At 34.2% G+C, this 19463-nt stretch overlaps 1 protein-coding gene across 8 annotated transcripts in view; it reads left to right on the forward strand.

The window, feature by feature from the left end:
• The window catches only part of LOC127874383 (rab proteins geranylgeranyltransferase component A-like), a 32947-nt gene extending 14261 nt beyond the window's left edge, over nucleotides 1-18686 (forward strand). For 2 of the 8 annotated variants that reach the window (XM_052418672.1, XM_052418669.1), the window contains exons 9-17: nucleotides 6969-7075; nucleotides 7521-7595; nucleotides 8691-8735; nucleotides 9860-9922; nucleotides 10884-10944; nucleotides 14407-14506; nucleotides 15369-15455; nucleotides 16390-16544; nucleotides 18174-18686. In XM_052418672.1, coding sequence (XP_052274632.1) covers nucleotides 6969-7075; nucleotides 7521-7595; nucleotides 8691-8735; nucleotides 9860-9922; nucleotides 10884-10944; nucleotides 14407-14506; nucleotides 15369-15455; nucleotides 16390-16544; nucleotides 18174-18434 — 954 coding nt within the window. In that variant the 3' untranslated portion in view covers nucleotides 18435-18686. Of the gene's footprint in view, nucleotides 1-6968; nucleotides 7076-7520; nucleotides 7596-8690; nucleotides 8736-9859; nucleotides 9929-10883; nucleotides 10945-14406; nucleotides 14507-15368; nucleotides 15456-16389; nucleotides 16545-18173 lie in introns of all 8 variants that reach the window. The other 6 variants (XM_052418665.1, XM_052418666.1, XM_052418671.1 and 3 more) reach the window with 4 other exon arrangements.
• Nucleotides 18687-19463: the final 777 nt, after the last annotated feature.

Genomic DNA, 19463 nt, shown 5'->3' on the forward strand with positions numbered 1-19463 from the left:
ATGCTTTTAATTAATGTGTAATACATTAGGAAATTGCTTGAAGGTATTCCGTATATATAACATATGTTCTCAAAAGAATAAAAGTCATTTATTCTGTAATCGTACAATTGGTCGACATATTTAATGTTTTGTTCAAACCAATGTTTATAGAAAAAAGTCTTATTGTTTGAAGTTATGTCTTTATTGTTCCATAAAATAGTTTTACTGGTGATTTGGGTTTCTAGATTATGAGTAACATTAGTCCATGCTGATAAAACACTCGATAGAAATATGTTTTCGTTTGCAATTTCATGCAAAATGGTATTGTTGATGTTACATTAAAAAAGTAAGGAGTCACCATATTTTTTTAGGATTTTCTGGTAGAATAATTTCCATTTACTTGTATTGGTTTTATCTAAATATCTTTTAACCCAGCTGCATTTGATTGCATTCAAGAATGAGTCGATGTCCGTTAATTGGATACCTCCATTTTCTACAGATTGAATTAACTGGGTTCGCTTAATTTTATCAGGTTTACCGTCCCATATGAAATTAAATATTGCTGATTGTATATCTTTAATAATATCATTTGGTGGGTTTGGGAGGACTGTTAGTGTATAAATTAATTTAGGGAGTGCAAACGTTTTCAACACCGTGTTTTTTCCAATTAGTGTAAGTTTACGATGCTGCAATGATTTTAAACAATTTTTAAATTTTTGTAATTTAGGCAATATGTTTTTTAGAATTGTTTCATTTTCATTGTTTGTAAAGGTTATTCCTAACGTTGTTGCTTCATCTGATGTCCAGTGGAATTTCATTTCTTTTTTAAGTTGAATATTACTTTGTTTAAATTTACCATCTCGTAGCACAGTGCATTTACTTGTGTTTAGTTTTAGACCTGATGCCGTTCCATAAAGGGTTAGCGATTCTATAAGGTTATTGAATGAGTCACTATTGTCATTTAAAAAATAAGTTGCATCGTCAGCAAATAAGGACTGTTTAATTTCGTCGTCAGGTTCTAGCGATATTCCTTTTATATGTTTATTTGATTGGATATAGTGTGATAGATACTCGATGCATATAATAAATAGCGAGGATGAAAGTGGGCATCCTTGTCTTACCCCTCGTTCGATGTTAAAACTGTTTGAAAAAAATCCATTGTTAATAATAATGCTGTTTATGTCGGTGTAAAATAGTTTTACCCATTTCATTAGACTTTCACCAAAATTCATATTTTCTAAACAAGAGAACATAAACGAGTGATCTAGTGAAGTCTTTTCGAAGTCTGCAAAGAAAATAAGGCCTGAATTGTTTGGTTGGTTGAAATAATGTATGCATTCTTGTATCAGACGTACATTTTCACCAATGTAACGTCCTTTTATGAAGCCAGATTGAGATCTTGAAATGATTGATGGTAATATTTTTTTAATTCTGTTGGATATACTTTTTGTTGCAATTTTATAATCATTGTTCAGTAAACTAATCGGGCGCCAGTTTGATAAGGATTCTAAGTTTTTTCCAGGTTTTGGAATGAGTGATATTATACCTTGTTTTTGTAGCGTAGTTAAGTTTTCGTTTTTAAATGAATAGTTAAGTGAATTAATTAAATGTGTTTTAATATCGTTCCAGAATATTTTATAAAATTCGATTGTGATGCCGTCAGATCCTGGACTTTTGTTATTTTGCATTTCTTTAAGTGCTAGTCCACATTCATATTCATTAAGTAATCCGTCACACAATATTTTTTCCTCTTGATTTAAAGCATGATGTGTATTTTTAAAAAGGGTGTTAGTTTCAATATGTTTTCGTTTATAGAGGGTTTCGAAAAATAAACGTTGTTCCTCTAGTATTTGTGTTCTGTTTGTTATATCTTTGCCATTAACTACTAATTTGTGTACAGTTTTTTGTTCACTTCTACGTTTTTCGATGTTTGCGAAGTATTTTGTGTTTTTTTCATTGTGTTCAACATGCTGTGCACACGCTCGTAGTAATATTCCATTGAGTTGTGTATGATAGATTCCTTCTAATACTTGTTTGTTTGATGTTATTTCATCTTCAATGGCTTTGGTATCATTTGTAATTGTTTCATGCAATTGTTTTTCAAGTGTTTCAATTATTTTCATGGTCTCAGTTTCAAGTTTTTTTGTTTCTTTTTGTTTAAATGATGTGTATCGTATTGTTGTGTTACGTATATTACCTTTAATTATTTCCCATAATGTGTTGGGGTTAGCATCTTTGTTATTTTGAGCTGTATTGGTTATTTCCTGTTTTATTTGCGTTTGGTATTGTGTATCTAATAAGATGCTGTTATTAATTTTAAAGTATCCTGGGCCCCTTTCAGGTTGTATATTGTGCAGTTTAAGTTCAACTAGAGAATGGTCGGTCATAAATCCTGGTTTTATGTTGCATGTATTAATAATATTGCAGAGTGACTCAGATATTAAGAAATAGTCCAATCTGCAAAATATTGTTGGTTTTGTGTTTGAATGCCAAGTGAATTTTCTCTCATTCGGATTAACTGTACGCCAGAAATCGATTAAATTGTAGTTTTCAATTATGTTATTCAAAATTTGTCTATTTTTTGAGTGAGAATATAGGTTTCCATTTCTTTTATCTAATAATGGGTTTAGAACAATATTGAAATCACCTCCGACTATAATGTTTTTATCTTGGTTACTTATTATATAGGATTGCAATGTCTCGTAAAATTTGGATTCATCTATGTTAGGGCCGTAAATGTTTACTAATGTTAATTGTGTTTCGTGTATTTTTATATCTATACTTGCTTGTCTGCCAATTATTATTTCTTTCAAGTTATCCACTGTTATTCCTGTATTACTTTTTATCAGAAAAGCGATGCCTTGTTTATTTGTATGTTGTCCACTTAGATAAATATCTCCGTCCCATTCATTTTTTAAGGTTTGTGCTAAGGTAGGTGTTAGATGACTTTCCTGTAAAAGACATATATTTTTTTTTTTTCATCTAACCATTTAAAAATTTTAGTGCGTTTGTCTATGTTATTTAGCCCTTTTACATTTAGAGTACATATTTTAATACTCATACCAAATGATAGTTAAGTAAATGGTGATGTTTTGTGCGCCAGTCCAGTTGGCTGTTAGTACCGTTTGTAAACAAAGGCAAAAATTTAAAGTTAATGATCTACAGTCTAAACGGTGATTTGAACAGCATCCAACAGACATTCTAGTTACAAAGGTTACAGCAATATTGCAAAAGAAACAAAGACCAAAATATAGGTATCTAGACATAATACATATATCTGCAATCATATTGTATATGAACAACACGATATAAAAAATAACGCTATTATGATGTAAAATGTCTTAAGAGAAATGCTAACAAAACAAACAACAACAACAAACAAGTAAACAGCACACAGGCCAATTTTTTAACTTAAGCAATAGTATTGTAGTACGGGTATCAGCTTACTGATTTACAAAAGTTTTCAGAAACAAGCTCAAGTATATGAAGCTGAAAATTGATTTTTTAAGGTAGTTGAAAAAAGTCTTTAAAATATGTAGATCATTTTATCTAAACGTCACTTTTTGTTGAATACAGTGTATTGCTATGTTATTAGTGTAACCAGTATAAGTTTCTACCAGACAAAAAACGTGGTTATTTTAAGATGTTTTGTACAAAAAATTTAAGATGTGTGGTTATGTAAACATCAGGATTTTTTAAATAAAGATGGTATATATATTTCGCTCAGCTACATATTATCTATGCACTGAACAGATTTTGTGGGTTTTTTTATCTTTATTTACTATGATTTTTTTATGTTAGCATTGAAATAGTTTTTTCCCTTCTTAAAAACAATTTGTTTAACAGTATAAACTGTGTATATATAAATGTTATAATGAACGTCTGCATAAACATAAACAAGATACAAACAGTGTTTGATTAACAGAATACAATATACAGTATATATAAAAACTATTTTCGATAAGTGTTTATAAGATCGCATGGAAAGATATTTGCGTACTAAAAGTTGTTACTAAAAACAATTTTTAAGAGTTCACATTTTCACAAAAGATACTTTCAACATAATTGAATACCACTGGATCCCGTGTGCCTTTTGTGCAAGTACACACAGTTAATCATTAAGAAAACAAACTAGATATGCCGATATTAATTTAACTATTTTCAATATGTGTTTCTATGACATATATTCGTTCACTAGGTGTTGCTACTAAGTATAATTTCCATTAATCAATTTACATTTAACAAATGGCAGTTTTGGACATATTGGAAAAATACACATCACTAGATCATAACTAGATCATAACAGTTTTTAGTTCTGATGCACAAACATGTATTAGTATCAAAACTAATATTGGTATGAAAAATCAACTAGGGAGACAAGAATAGGCATAATAGTAGTGCACACTTATAAAACGAACGGTTGGTACTTTAATTTACGTGTAATAGTATTTAAAAGAAAGCAAGAAAATAAACACTAATAATATATATGGTACAATTTCTGGTGCGATTATTGGAATTTCAGAAGGTTTTTCATTTGAATATTAATTAATTAAATTCTTATCGTGCACATGAACACATTTAGCTTCAGTTGAAAGCGAAATAGAAGCCTTATTTACATACAAATTGTTATATTAAGATTAATTGTGTTATGTGGATTTGATTTTATTTGAGACACAGATGCACCAGCAATAAGAGTCACTCAAACAAATTAACAGAAATTTTCAGAAGGTTGACAGTTTGAATATTAATTACTTAAATGCTTATCTTACACATTAACACATTTAGCTTCAGTCGAAAGCGAAAATGAGGCATTATTTACATACAAATTGTTATATTAAAATTTGATTTATTGTGTTATGTGGAACTGGTTTTATTTGAGACAATATGTAACAGCGATAAGAGTCACTCAACAGATTAACAGATAAAATCAGCTTTTCTTACACATTAACACATTTAGCTTCAGTCGAAAGCGAAAATGAGGCATTGTTTACATACGAATTGTTATATTAAAATTTGATTAATTGTGTTATGTGGAACTGATGTTCTTTGAGACAATATGTAACAGCGATAAGAGTCACTATACAGATTAACAGCTGAAATTGAGTTGTTAATTCAACGTTTTAGTGTTTTCATGTACATATGAACAAATATATTATATTGTATTTAGGTTTTTTATTACAAAAAACAAAACAAAAACACAACAACATGTCACTATGTAAATAAAATTGAATTGTGGTTTCAGTTACTTAACGAGAGCGCCGATGGCGTTAAAAGCATAGGTGCAAGATACAGGGAAGAATGGCGTCACGTGGTATAATGTAGTTCGATATCGCCATCCGCGAATTTCTCAAATCAATAATTTCAAACAATTACCGACTATTTAAATAGATAATCTTTCCATTTACATCAGTGTTAGAAACGCTTATGAAAAATAATTACCCAAGCCTTTCAAAATTTAAGCACGGACAGATCTGTATCGAACTATTGTTTTCACAAATGAAAATAGACGCTACCCTATTCGTCTGCGTCAAGAATTTGTCGTAAAACTTGTGGTAAGCGTTAGATGCAGACCTGCACAACAGATTGAGTTCTGAATACAGATTTCTGAATGCAGATTTTTATAGAAACTCCTCACAGCAGTTACTTCCCTTGCTTCGCCCGGTCAGTAACTTCTAGTATAAGGGAGGCCACTGCGTAGGAGATTGAGATTTATAGTGCAGATAGAATTGTTTTACGAACGAAATTTGTTTTAGGTTATAAGAAGATTTTTTGACATAAAACGGTCTTAGAAAAATTCACTAAAACGGTGTCAGCAATATTCTTGGAAGAAAACGTTAGAAAAACGTTTCCAAAAAAAATTTGTAAGAATGACCATATACTAAATTAAATAGATATTTCGTCTGATTTTTGATCAGGTAAGGCTTCATAAAGGGCAACCAATCGATGTGGATTTTTGAAATGTGGTATATACCATAAGCATAGGTGCGTAAACGCAACGCACCTATGCTAAAAATTACTGAACAGTACAGATCTAGTATGTGATTGGCGACAGTAGTACAGTATGCGCATTATAGTTAAAAGTATAATGTACATGTTTATATAAATCTGTTACGTTTTTGTGCTTTTGTTGTAAAAATGTTTTTAGGATATATTGTTTCATTGATATTTATGTATGATCTCTAATTTATATTGTCTTTTCGAGTAAAAACAACAACTGATACTTGTGCATTATCTATATTTTAATAAAATCTATTGGAAAAAGGCATCATTTGAAAAACAACAAGCCAAAAAACTGTAAAAGAGAGAAAAACTTGCGTTTTTTTAACAAAGACTATGACCAAAAACATTTATAGTACAGCCTTTATGGGTATAGCATTAATACATCTTTGAAAATAGATTAGTCAAAGCCTTTTACATACCACATGACAAAAAGAAACGTCGATAATATTCCATCTATACCGTAATTCATAAAAATACACTGCCATGATTTGGAGTATTATTTGAGTCTTTTAATGAAATAAAACATCATTAAACATAGTTGTTGTTATTTTGATTATAATCATGGTAAATTTATAAATAGGGGGTGCAGCTTTTTTTATGCGACAGAAAAAAACACACCAATACGGTTTGCCAAGGGAGATAGAAAGAGTTGACTTGTAGTTAGAAGAGTTACCTTGCCTCTATTGATCGCAATTTATTTTATATATAATGTACACGTTTATTAAAATTAGAGAAACACGAACAATGTGTAAAAAAAGGTCAAAGAGTTCAATTTAAATCGGCGAAGTTAGGAAGTTAGACAGAAAGAAATTCTTAAAATTTAAGAGGTGATTATCAGGAAATATTTCTTGACTGGTCCGTCTTTCCTTCCAGCACCATTTTAGCACGACCCAATACATGTTGTGATCCAGATCATATTCAAGTTCATTACCACTCCTGATATGATGGCACCCATGTCTCAGTCTGTTACATATCTGCTTGTATTACAGGGTCTGCTGCAGATGAAGAAGTTCCTGAAGAGTCTTGGTCGCTATGGTAACACTCCATTTCTGTGGTCACTGTACGGCAGTGGAGAAATGCCTCAGAGCTTCTGCAGGTAGTGGCCATGTCTGACTTTTAAAACACGTTAATAACTCGGAAACAACCGATCAACAAATATTTATGATTATTAGGATACTGTTGTCGGACATAAAACCTATTTAGACTTCTATGCACATGTGTTTGTCAATGAGTAATATATTTTTTCGCTGAAATTACAATATTAATAAAAATATATATAAAGGAAATTTAAAAATGCATTAATGACTGGTAAATTGATACCGCTTTAATTTTGTGGTTCTGAATAATTTGTTTTCATTTTGGGTTGTTTTTTTCTTTGTTAAGCTTTATTAAGCTAGACTTTGTTGTGGGCAGTGAAATTTGGCTTCTTTGTGTGTAACACCTTACCTTTGAATTTAAGATAAATGGAATTCAAAACCATTTCTTAATTTTAATAATTATTGGTTATACTTTTGGTGTTGTATGCCTTGTTCGATTGGCAGGATGTGCGCTGTGTTTGGTGGAGTGTATTGTCTGCGGACCACAGCATCTGCCATCACTGTGGATGAGACCAATAGGTAGGGCACTGGAAACACTCTGAGATTGGTAATAGGGTTTTTATGCATCTGTCCGCACTGGCTTATCAGGGACAACACATTTAGGTTTTATGGAATTGTTCATTAAAAAAAGTCTCTTCTAAACCACAGCCCAGTCTAGGTGGATAGTGGTGTCCCAGATTAGCTTGGACAATACTTTTTATTCCAGCTCAAAGGGGGAGGGATATAGAATTGGGCTTGTCGGTCCCTTTGTCCGTCCGTCAGTTTGTCTGTCTGGCTGTCTGTCACAAAACTTTGCATGGCTGTATTATGTATATGGGTGTATAGATATCAATGAGGAGAGGTGCAATGCACATGAACCATTACCCAATTCTTTCTTAAATAAGAGTTATTGCCTTTTGTTGCTTTTGTATTGTGTATTGTGTAATTTTTCAGGTCTATAGCTCAGATATGCTACAAGATTTCAATATGAAACTTCATGGATGTATAGATATCAATAAGGAGAATTGTAATGCATAAACACAATTACCCTTCACTTAAATATTTTTTTAGGATAACATGTATATCATATATCAAGGGCTTTGCACCTATCCATAAACAAACTGTATTTTGCTTGTTTCTAATGAATTAAGCCCTGTTTTTCCAGGGAAAGGCTCAATTATAAATGTGTGGATGAAAAGTTTACACAAAATATTTACCGCCCTATATCTACACATGTGTACATTGTATGATTCTGTTTTTTTTATGTACAAAATAATTTCAAATCCTTCAAATATTGTGACATCACTTTGGCTTATTTATCATTCTGTCACCATTGTGGTGAAGGTAGCAGTCTCATTATGAAATCCTTACATAAGGAATCTTTGAATGTCCAAACAAAGCACATGTTTTTTTCAATTGGAAGGTGTTTTGCTGGTTTATCTTTATAAAAAGAAAATGTGTCTATATTATACTATTTATTATTCAGTATAGTTTGTATAGCAATGAACTACATGTAGACATTTTGTCAAAATTGTTAGACTGAAATAAATGTAAGAAAAATAAAGAATAAAATATAAAAATAGCAAAGAACAACATATAAACAATACACATTTTATTATTAATTTTAACTTTTAGATGCACTGGGATTGTGACTACAGAAGGAAAGAAGATAAAGTGCAAGTAGGTGGAATATTTTAATTTACTATATGGAAATTGTTGCTGTAAGAACTCTTATGTACACTTCAATACTTCTGATAATACACTTTAACACTTCTGTAAAATTATTTTACTAGATTAAAATGTATTGACATGCTTTTTCCTCACATATCATGATATATGAGGTGAGTCATAAGAGAATGGTTATTATGCCTCATGCAGCCTGTGTTGCTCCGGACTAGTGGTTCATGGTCACATTAGTGGACAGAGATAGAGAATAATAGGTTGGTGACGTGGATGGAGAATGGTTATCTGGCAAGTCGGGGGAAGTTATCGGGTGAGCCGAAGGCGAACCTGATAAGATCCTCCGACGACCCAGATAACCATTCTCCATCCACGTCACCAACCTATTATTCTATTTATCCTGTCACATTCGTTGAAATGTTTCTAAAATATCTAGTTTTCGAGTATTTTGTGTTTAAATATTTAATATGGGAAAAAACACGCGCGAACAAAAACATTGTTACGTTACGTCATGCAAAACGCTTAAGCTAGCTTCCATCTTGTTAAACAACACAGAAAGCAAGTCAATCGTTATAAATTCAATACACAAAGACGAAATTATGCTGTTAAAATAATAATGTTTAAACAAACAGTGCTTTACATGTATTTTTTTTTTTTAATTGAAAACAAGTATATTTTATTAATAGAAAATAGTACAGGCGTGCGCATGCGCGGAGAGCAACTGACGGATATTCGAGGTCACGTAGTCATCTAGCCTAATATCTTTTGGGATATTAGGTTACCTGGTTATCAGGCTGATTTAAAGGCATGTGACAGGATTTAGCTCCTAACCAGACTGCGTAAATGCAAATGCACAGCTGGCCTGGAGCTATACTGGCACATATGACATAAGACCCGTGTTTGCATGACGCTGCTTATAAATGATCTTTTACATTAAATTGACTGAGATCCTCGAAGAAATTGTGATCTATTAGATCACAGTATTATATACACACTGAATGCTTATGCACTATTTATATTTGTGTAAAATAAGTTCAAATTTCCACAAGTTTTAGTTAATATTTGCGTACAAATGCTCTGATACAATTTACTTTTATCTTAAAACCGTTACTTTCTCTCTACAGGTGGCTCATAATGTCATCAAGTTATGCTCCAGACCAGTTTCTGTCTATATCTGGAGACAAAAGGCTTGTGTGGGTACTCACTTGATTCGTACTTTTGTTCACAGAATTACTAATTATAAAGTACCTTTGTCCTATGTTAATGTTAAAATATCAATAAAAATATGTGCAATGCTATTCGGTAAGTACATCTCTGTCATAAAGTAGCATCATTTTGACAAAAATGTGCCAAGTTTCATATGCCAAGAAATTACATGCATGCGAACAGATATACATGTAATAAAACATTCAACAATAAATAAGCTCCCAATAAATTTATTTTCTATGTTAATTTGAATAGCACATATGCAGAAAAAATGGAGTTGGTGTCAGTCATCTATCAAAATGTTATGAACAAGTTTAAATGAGGGTAGACAGAATACATTAAATTCAAAGCTCCGGTTTACATATTTGTAACTATATCATAGCTTTAATGTAAGAGTTTTTTAGCTTCATCATAATGGTCCCCCCTGTTCCAAGCATTGGGATTCGCACCCCTGTGTCCGTTGTTCAATATTTTGTTTGTTTGGTTGGTAAGTACCAAGACTATTCCACATGATATCTTAAGCAGGCCATGATCTTGCAAATTACAAACATGTAGTGGGACGGTTTCTTGGGGGGGGGACTTTTTTTAGGTCAACTTGACATGTTCACAGGGGCGATTAATATTTGGCTGCAAGATGAGGTATACATGTTTAAGCAACATTTCTTGTTTGTATAGATACCTTGGTAGACAAACTGACTGGCCATAGCCTTTAGCCAACTGTAGCTGGTCTGTTATTTGCTCTACATAAATTATCCTGCCTTCATCAACTTGTGACACATATTTGTTAATGATACCAATAAACTAATTATACCAATGCTTTGTCTTCAGTACTAAAGGGATACTTAATAGAATGTTTTTTTTTAATGATTATAACATCAAAACACTAGTTGAATGCCTTCAATATAAGGTTTATTTATATTGCTGAACTGTGAATTTTTATAGATCTGTATCCCGTGGAGTGCTGTTGACAGAAAAATCATTGCTAACTACTGGCCAACAAGAGGTTTGAGTTTCTATTATAAATAATTACTTTTAAGCTCACCTGATTGCTCAGGTGAGCTTTTGTGGCCGGTCTTTGTCCGTCGTACGTCTGTCAGTCCGTTAACATTTGTTCGTAAACACTCAAGAGGCCACATTTATTGTCCGATCTTCATGAAACTTGGTCAGAAGCTTCGTCCCAATGAAATCTCGGTCGAGTTCAAAACTGGGTCGTGCCGGGTCAAAAACTAGGCCACAAGGTCAAAAAAAAGAAAAAACACTGTAGAAGTCACATTTCATACCCAATCTTCATGTAACTTTGTCAAAATGTTTCTCTTAATGATATGTTGATTGAGTTCAAAAGTGGTTCCGGTCCGTTGAAAAACATGGCCGCCAGTGGGTGGGGCAGTTTTTCTTATTTGGCTATAGAGAAACCTTGTTAACACTCTGGAAGTCACAATTTTTGCCCAATCATCATGAAAGTTGGTCAAAACATTGGTTTTATTGATTTCTCGGACGAGTTCAAAAATGGTCCAGATCGGTGACAACATGGCCGCCAGTGAGCGGGGCATTTTTCTCTATATGTATATAGTGAAAACATGTCAACACTCTAGAAGTCACATTTTTGGCCCAATTTTCATGAAATTTTGTCAGAACTTTTGTTTCCTAGATATGTGAGTTAAGTTTGAAAATGGTTCCAGTCTGTTGAAAAACATACGCACACATTTTTTTAGCCCTTGACCTTTAACTTAGGGTTTCAAAATCTGCGTTTAGGTTTCGAAAAATGCTCATAACTTCTATGTCCCTTGAGATATTACCTTCATATGCAAAAAAAAATTTTACCCCTGTGACCTTGACCTTGAACTTAAGGTCCGCATTAAGGTTTCGAAATCTGCGTTTAGGTTTCGAAAAATGCTCATAACTTCAATGTTCCTTGAGATATAACCTTCATATTTGGTATGCATGTGTATATGGACAAGGCCTTTCCATTCGCATAAAAACTTTTACCCCTGTGACCTTGACCTTGAAATAGGGTCCGTGTTTAGGTTTCAAAATCTGCGTTTAGGTTTTGAAAAATGCTCATAACTTCTATGTCCCTTGAGATATAAATTTCATATTCGGTATGCATGTGTATATGGACAAGGCCTTTCCTTACGCACACATTTTTTACCCCTGTGACCTTGACCTTGAACTTAGGGTCCGCGTTTAGGTTTCGAAATCTGCGTTTAGGTTTCGAAAAATGCTCATAACTTCTATGTCCCTTGAGATATAACCTTCATATTTGGTATGCATGTGTATATGGACAAGGCCTTTCCATACGCACACAATTTTTTACCCCTGTGACCTTTACCTTGAAGTTAGGGTCCGTGTTTAGGTTTCGAAATCTGCGTTTAGGTTTCGAAAAATGCTCTTAACTTTTATGTCCCTTGAGATATATCCTTCATATTTGGTATGCTTGTTTATAAGGACAAGGCCTTTCCATACGTACACAAATTTTGACCCCTGTGACCTTGACCTTAAACTTAGGGTCCGCGTTTAGGTTTTTGAAATCTGTGTTTAGGTTTAAAAAAATGCTATAATTTCTATCAAAGCGTTTATAAGGGGCATATGTCATCCTTTGGTGACAGCTCTTGTTTTTAGCTCACCTGATTGCTCATGTGAGCTTTTGTGACTGGTCTTTGTCCGTCGTCCTTCCCTCCACATTTGTTTGTAAACACTCTAGAGGCCACATTTATTGTCCGATCTTCATGATTTGTCCCAATGAAATCTCGATTGAGTTTGAAACTGGGTCATGTTGGGTCAAAAACTAGGTCACTAGGTCAAAAAAAAAGAAAAAGCTTGTTAACACTGTAGAAGTCACATTTGATGCCCAATCTTCATGTCACTTTGTCTATATGTCTGTGTTAATGATATGTTGGTTGAGTTCAAAAGTGGTTCCGGTCCATTGAAAAACATGGCCGCCAGTGGGCGGGGCAGTTTTCCCTTATATGGCTATAGAGAAACCTTGTAAACACTCTAGAAGTCACAATTTTTGCCCAATCATCATGAAAGTTAATCAAAACATTGGTTTTATTGATATGTCCAGATCGGTGTAAAAACATGGCCGCCAGTGGGCGGGGCATTTTTCTCTATATGTATATAGTGAAAACATGTGAACACTCTAGAAGTCACATTTTTTGCCCAATTTTCATGAAATTTGGTCAGAACATTTGTTTCCTTGATACGAGATACGAGAGTTGAGTTGGAAAATGGTTCCGGTCAGTTGAATAACATGACTGCCGGGGGGGGGGGGGGCAGTTTTCTTATATTTATATAGTAAAAAAAAGCTTGTTAACACTCTAGAAGTCACATTGTTTGCCCAATCATCATGAAACTTGGTGAATAGATTTGTTTTATATATATCTCAGATGACTTTGCAAATGGTCCCGATGGGTCAATAAACATGGCTGCCAGAGGGGTGGGGCAGTTTTCCTTATGTGACTATATAGAGAGAAACCTTGTGATCGAACACTATAGAAGTCACATTTTTTGCCTAATCATTGTGAAACTTAGTCAATACATTGGTTTTATTGATTTCTTGGACAAGTTGGAAAACAGCTCAGATCGGTGAAACACACTTTTAGGCTCACCTGATTGCTCAGGTGAGGTTTTAGGATTGGTCTTTGTCCGCTGTCCGTCCGTCCACATTTGGTTTGTAAACATTTTGGCGTTCTAATTTCTCAAGCATTCTTTATCAAAGTTGCTGAAAGATCTCAGTCAAGTTTGATGATGAGCAAAATCACATAATTAATGCCATAATTATTGCCCTTATATTGTTAAAATTTTCATTATATTATACAAAATCCTTGTAAACAAAGTTCGATGTTTGGGGGGTCAACTCAAAATATAGGTCACCATTTCAAATCTTACAAAAACAAAAACACTCCCTACGCCAGAGTTTTGGTTCAATAATGATGAAACTTGACCAGGATGTTTGTCTGGTCAATATCTAGGTCATGTTTGACATTAGGTAAAGATTGAATGAACCGACTCCTCTCAGGTGAGCGAACTAGGGCCATCTTGGCCCTCTTGTTTACTTTAAAGTAAGATAATTTATTCAAGTTTACCTTTCCTAAACCACAAGCCTAATTGAGTTTGTTACATTTTTCGGGTAGCAAATAAAATGATAATAATTCAACAATTACCTTGTATTTTATGTTTCCTGTCATTTTATATCTTTATTGTAAAAACAAACTATGAAAGAAAACCCTGTAAATCACTTCTAAATGATACATCTGTTGAATATGAAAATACTTTCCCTGGCTTGGTCATTTACCTCTTTGTAGTGAACTTTAATGATACATCTGTTGAATATGTAAATACTTTCCCTGGCTTGGTCATTAACCTCTTTGTAGTGAACATTTAACAATAAGCATTGAAATTGCAGTGTGATAAAAAAGTGTAAAAACTTCTCTTCTGTCTTCTGCTGCATTATTGATACTTCCAGCAGCTGTCTATGATGTGTCTACCCTGCCCAGACGATGGAGACAGACCTATTAATGTCCTAGAATTGCCTCCGTCGAGCATGGCTGCACCACCTGGACTGTGTAAGTCAATCTACATACATAGATGCAGAGTTGCCTCCCTCTAGCATGGCTGTTCCATCTGGACTGTATAAGTCACTCTACATACATAGATGCAGAGTTGCCTCCCTCTAGCATGGCTGCTACACCTGGACGGTGTAAGTAGATCTACATACATAGATGCAGAGTTGCCTCCCTCTAGCATGGCTGCTCCACCTGGACTGTGTAAGTCAATCTACATACATAGATGCAGAGTTGCCTCCCTCTAGCATGGCTGTTCCACCTGGACTGTGTAAGCCAATCTACATACAAAGATGCAGAGTTGCCTCCCTCTAGCATGGCTGTTCCACCTGGACTGTGTAAGTCAATCTTCATACAAAGATGCAGAGTTGCCTCCCACTTGCATGGCTGCTCCACCTGGACTGTGTAAGTCAATCTACATACAAAGATGCAGAGTTGCCTCCCTCTAGCATGGCTGCGCCACGTGGACTGTGTAAGTCAATCTAAATATATGGATGCAGAGTTGCCTCCCTCTAGCATTGCTGTTTCACCTGGACTGTGTAAGTCAATCTACATACAAAGATGCAGAGTTGCCTCCCTCTAGCATGGCTGCTCCACCTGGACTGTGTAAGTCAATCTATATACAAAGATGCAGAGTTGCCTCCCTCTAGCATGGCTGCTCCACCTGGACTGTGTAAGTCAATGTACATACATAGATGCAGAGTTGCCTCCCTGGATACCCGCTGCAACAAATGCATAATTTTTAAATGTTTTTCTCAGCCTAGTTATGAATTTTACTCTTCCATTCTAAAGCACAGATAATATTTAATTATGTCTTTTTTCAATAAATTTCGTCATTGATGATAAATCAAAGATTTTGTTCCAGATGTCTACCACTTAACCCGGATGGGCAAAAAATCTGTCAGTCCCAAGGATGATTTGCAGTATGCAGTCGATACTCTATTTAGCAAAGGTCAGTTAGCAAATTCTTGTGTTGTAAGCATATTTAACTGGAACCACAGTTTAGCACAGGTCATTTGGCTTTTACTTCTAATTTACGCACCCCTTATCCACAGAGCAGGGCCCGTTTGTATTGTATGTATTGATACACAGATACATAGCAATGAGCCCATGACTTGTGCATAGGATTGACTGCATCTGTCTCTCTGTCATGCTGTCCATAGTTTAAACCTATTTATTTTAGCTGGATTGCATTGAAAGCCTCAAGATAACAGAAACACTCTCGAGTCCGTTTCCTGGGTTAAAACCAGTACATGTACTTGGTGTCTTTGGTGAAGATCTAGAGAAGGCTCCCCAAGTGGGGATCAAACCTGTTGCCTCCCGAACGCTTTACAGACACCATATCCATTACGCCATGGCGAACTTAAACTTGTCAAAGAAAGTACTATCACACTATATTTATAACATTCAAACTTGATTGCTTTGATATTTGATATTTATTAAATTAATTTATTGTCTGAGCAATTTTGTTTTGTTTTTTTGTCCATATTCCAATGTAGTTATATGATTAATACTGACCATGGCTTGGGGGGGGGGGGGGTATTTATCATTTTAATCTTAAGCTATAGTATTAGTGGTCTAGGTTTAACATTGAAGAAAGTGAAACTTGATCTGAGCCTGAATGTCAGAAATCTGAACTGTTTATAGAATGAAATCACTGTGATTTGAAGAAATAATTTGTTTACATTTCAGTTTTATGACAGTGTTGATCATGAATAATATAGGTTGAATGAGCAATAAATAAACAATTCATTTAGGCTAACCTAGCAGCATTAAGTTTAATGTACAATATTTCAACCATAATTAGAGTAATGTACTATTACTGTATGACATCTCTGAAAACTAAACAACAACTGCTAGATTGTTTTCCATGCACATATTTCCAGAAGATTGCAATGAGACTAAGCCAAGGATCCTGTGGTCATTGTTCTTCACCCAGACAGACATGTCACAAGTGTCGCCCAGTGCGTGTGTACCGGAGAATGTGTTCTTGATGTCTGGGCCTGGAGCCGAGATTGATATCGACAGACCCGTCAGTGAGGTAACATGACAGGCTTCTTGTGTTAGAAATATACCCTATATCAGACTTGTTTTGGGATAACTGGACTTATTGCATGCGTGTAAAGTGTTGTCCCAGATTAGCCTGTGCAGTCCCACAGTCAATGTGTCATATAAGGGACGAAACTTTCCCCCTAGACTGGATTTGTGTCGCTCATAATATTTCCTTTTATAAAACCCAACATAATTAATTCCCCCCCCCCCTCCGCTATTTTTAGCTGACCTAAGCGCAACTTTGTGTTGTGCGTTTACATTTACCATGTTCTAATCATATATTGGCTAAGTCAGAAGATGGTTTTGGTCCTCAGATGAACATGGCTATTTTGCACAATTTTTTTTTTAACTTGCTCAGATCATTTTGTCAAGGGGGCGATTTGTGCCAATGATATCTGGGCTAAGTTCCAACTTGGTTCCTTTTAAAAACATAGTGGCCTGGGGCTAAGCACAGGAGGGAATCCTGTATTTTTTTTGTATATATGCTATAATAGAAACAAGGAGTGCAACTTCATTTGCCGAAAAACTACACCATCATTACTGTAAACCATGTAACTCAAACAATTTTTAACGAATCAACTACACACCGGTTGTTTTCGGAAGCTAATAAAATAATTTATCACAAAAAAATAACATCAAAAATAAAATAACACTATCGCATCCACACCACTTATAATAATATTCAAATTATTATATGTTTTATAATTTTTGAAATATCAGTTTTTAAAGTCTTACTTAAAAAAGAATACGGGTATTTATAGTTTTGTTTTGTGAAATTGTAAGTATTAAGTCTTCCAACGACCTTTACTCTGATACAGTAATGGAAATCCCCTCTTGTGACGTCACACAAAAACCTCCTATAGCCATACAGACATTTTGTGAACAATCTAGATGTCATATTCTTTGCTATTCATCATTAACCTTGCTTAAAAAAATCCAATTATATCTCGACATTGTTTGAAAATGGTTCCAGTCCATTAAATGACTTATGTAACCTTTTGAACACTCTAGAACTCGCAATTTTACCATTTTATCATGAAACTTTGTTAGAACATTTGGAAATTATATATTAGCTATTTCAAGAATGGCCTGGGGGGTTAAAACATGCTTGAGGGAGGGAGGTGGCTCTTTTGATGTCTATAATGACAAATTTCCTGCTAAGAACAGTACAGTGGCAGAGACTAACTCATTAGCAGTATGCAAACAACCCTTAAATTGTTTGTTTTTTGACTTTAACATTTCTGAACAAGACAAATCCATTATCATGGAATGAAAAGATCCGAAAGATACAGTAGGAAGATTTATGCTCACGACTGACATTCTGACTGAATTAACTTTCAAAAAAAAGAAATTGTACAAAGCATATGTCCAGCAAAAAAATAAAATGACAGCATAACTGAAAATGACATAATCAGCTATACACTCATGTTCTTTTAAAGGCGTCATTTATCTGTGCATACCATCCAAAGAGACTATGATATTAACTGCCTGATAAGATACTGTGTTGCCCCCCCCCCCCCCCCCGAGTCATTTAAAGGAAATACAAATAGGGAGCATTATATGTTTACAAAAATCTCTAGAATAGCACCATTTCTAATGTGTATTTTGTTATTTGCAGGCCAGAGAAGTCTTCAAAAAAATTCTTCCTAATGAAGAGTTTTTGCCAAAAGCTCCCAACCCAGAAGACATTATTTATATAGATGACTCTGAGGCACAAGCTGCATCTTCTAACAGCCAATCGGAATTTGAAGAAACAAGCAACGGCCAATCAGAACCAAGCCTGATCGAAGATAGAGAAGAATCTGAGAACCAGGCAAATGATCGTCTAGTTGAAGAGCCTACAAATGAAAGTGTAAAAGTGGATAGTGAACAAGCATGAGATGTTTATAAAATGTGCTTAAAATTCTGACCATTGACACCCGTTATACCTATTTCTACCAATACTCCTCAAGTTTGGACTGGTATTCCATACTTTATTACCTTTCAGTGTATATTCCAGTATGCTATTAATTTATTTATTTATAATAATGTAGATTTAACCTGTAACTAGTTACTTGTGAACTTTATTTTGGAGCCTTCATTACAAGAATGGAAACTAAGAATTATATTAATAATAAGACAATTTCAAAACTTTCGTGCATTACGTCAATGTCTGGTTAATGTTTACTAGCTTCCACATAGCCTTATTTTCCCTCCCTCATTCTGTAATTCTGTACTAAAATTAACCAGCTTGTTAAACAACACTTGAGAAACACAGTTCGAAAATGAAATTAACTTTTTTTGCAGTCTTAAATAAAATCAAAAGATAGAATAATATGTTAATTAGCTGTTATCTTGAGGTTTATAATTTTAAAAGATGGCCAAAGGCTCTATTGCGCTTACTTAAGACTCAAAGAAACTGGACTGTTTTCAGCATGCAGAGTTAACAAAGTTTCATTAAAGACTTGTATGGAAAACTGTCCTAACAAATGGAAACAATCTCTTTTAACAAACCACAATCTTTTTTTAGCTCAAATATTATTACAACAGTTTTTGACCCCATATGACCCAGTTTCTTACTTGGCCAAGATATCATTTAGATTAAGACTAATAATCTGACAAACTGTCATGAAGATTGGACAATGAATGAAGTTTCTCAATGTGGCGACTGACTAATTGGGTTGTTTACCCTCAGGACGTCGGTTACAAAACATTGCCCGAGCACACTGCTTAACATAAAAACTCTGCTGTAAAAAGGTCGTATACGGTCATATGGTCAGCCCGATTTTACTGGGCTTTACCATGTATACATTAATTTATGATACTTGGCAGTGTTGATGCGGTGCTTTAATATAAAAAAATCTAATCATTTAAAAAATATCTTTACATATAACTGTTAAAGCGTTATAAACGAAATACTCAACAACAA

Source organism: Dreissena polymorpha, chromosome 3, assembly GCF_020536995.1.
Source record: "Dreissena polymorpha isolate Duluth1 chromosome 3, UMN_Dpol_1.0, whole genome shotgun sequence".
Taxonomy (NCBI): Eukaryota; Metazoa; Mollusca; class Bivalvia; order Myida; family Dreissenidae; genus Dreissena; species Dreissena polymorpha.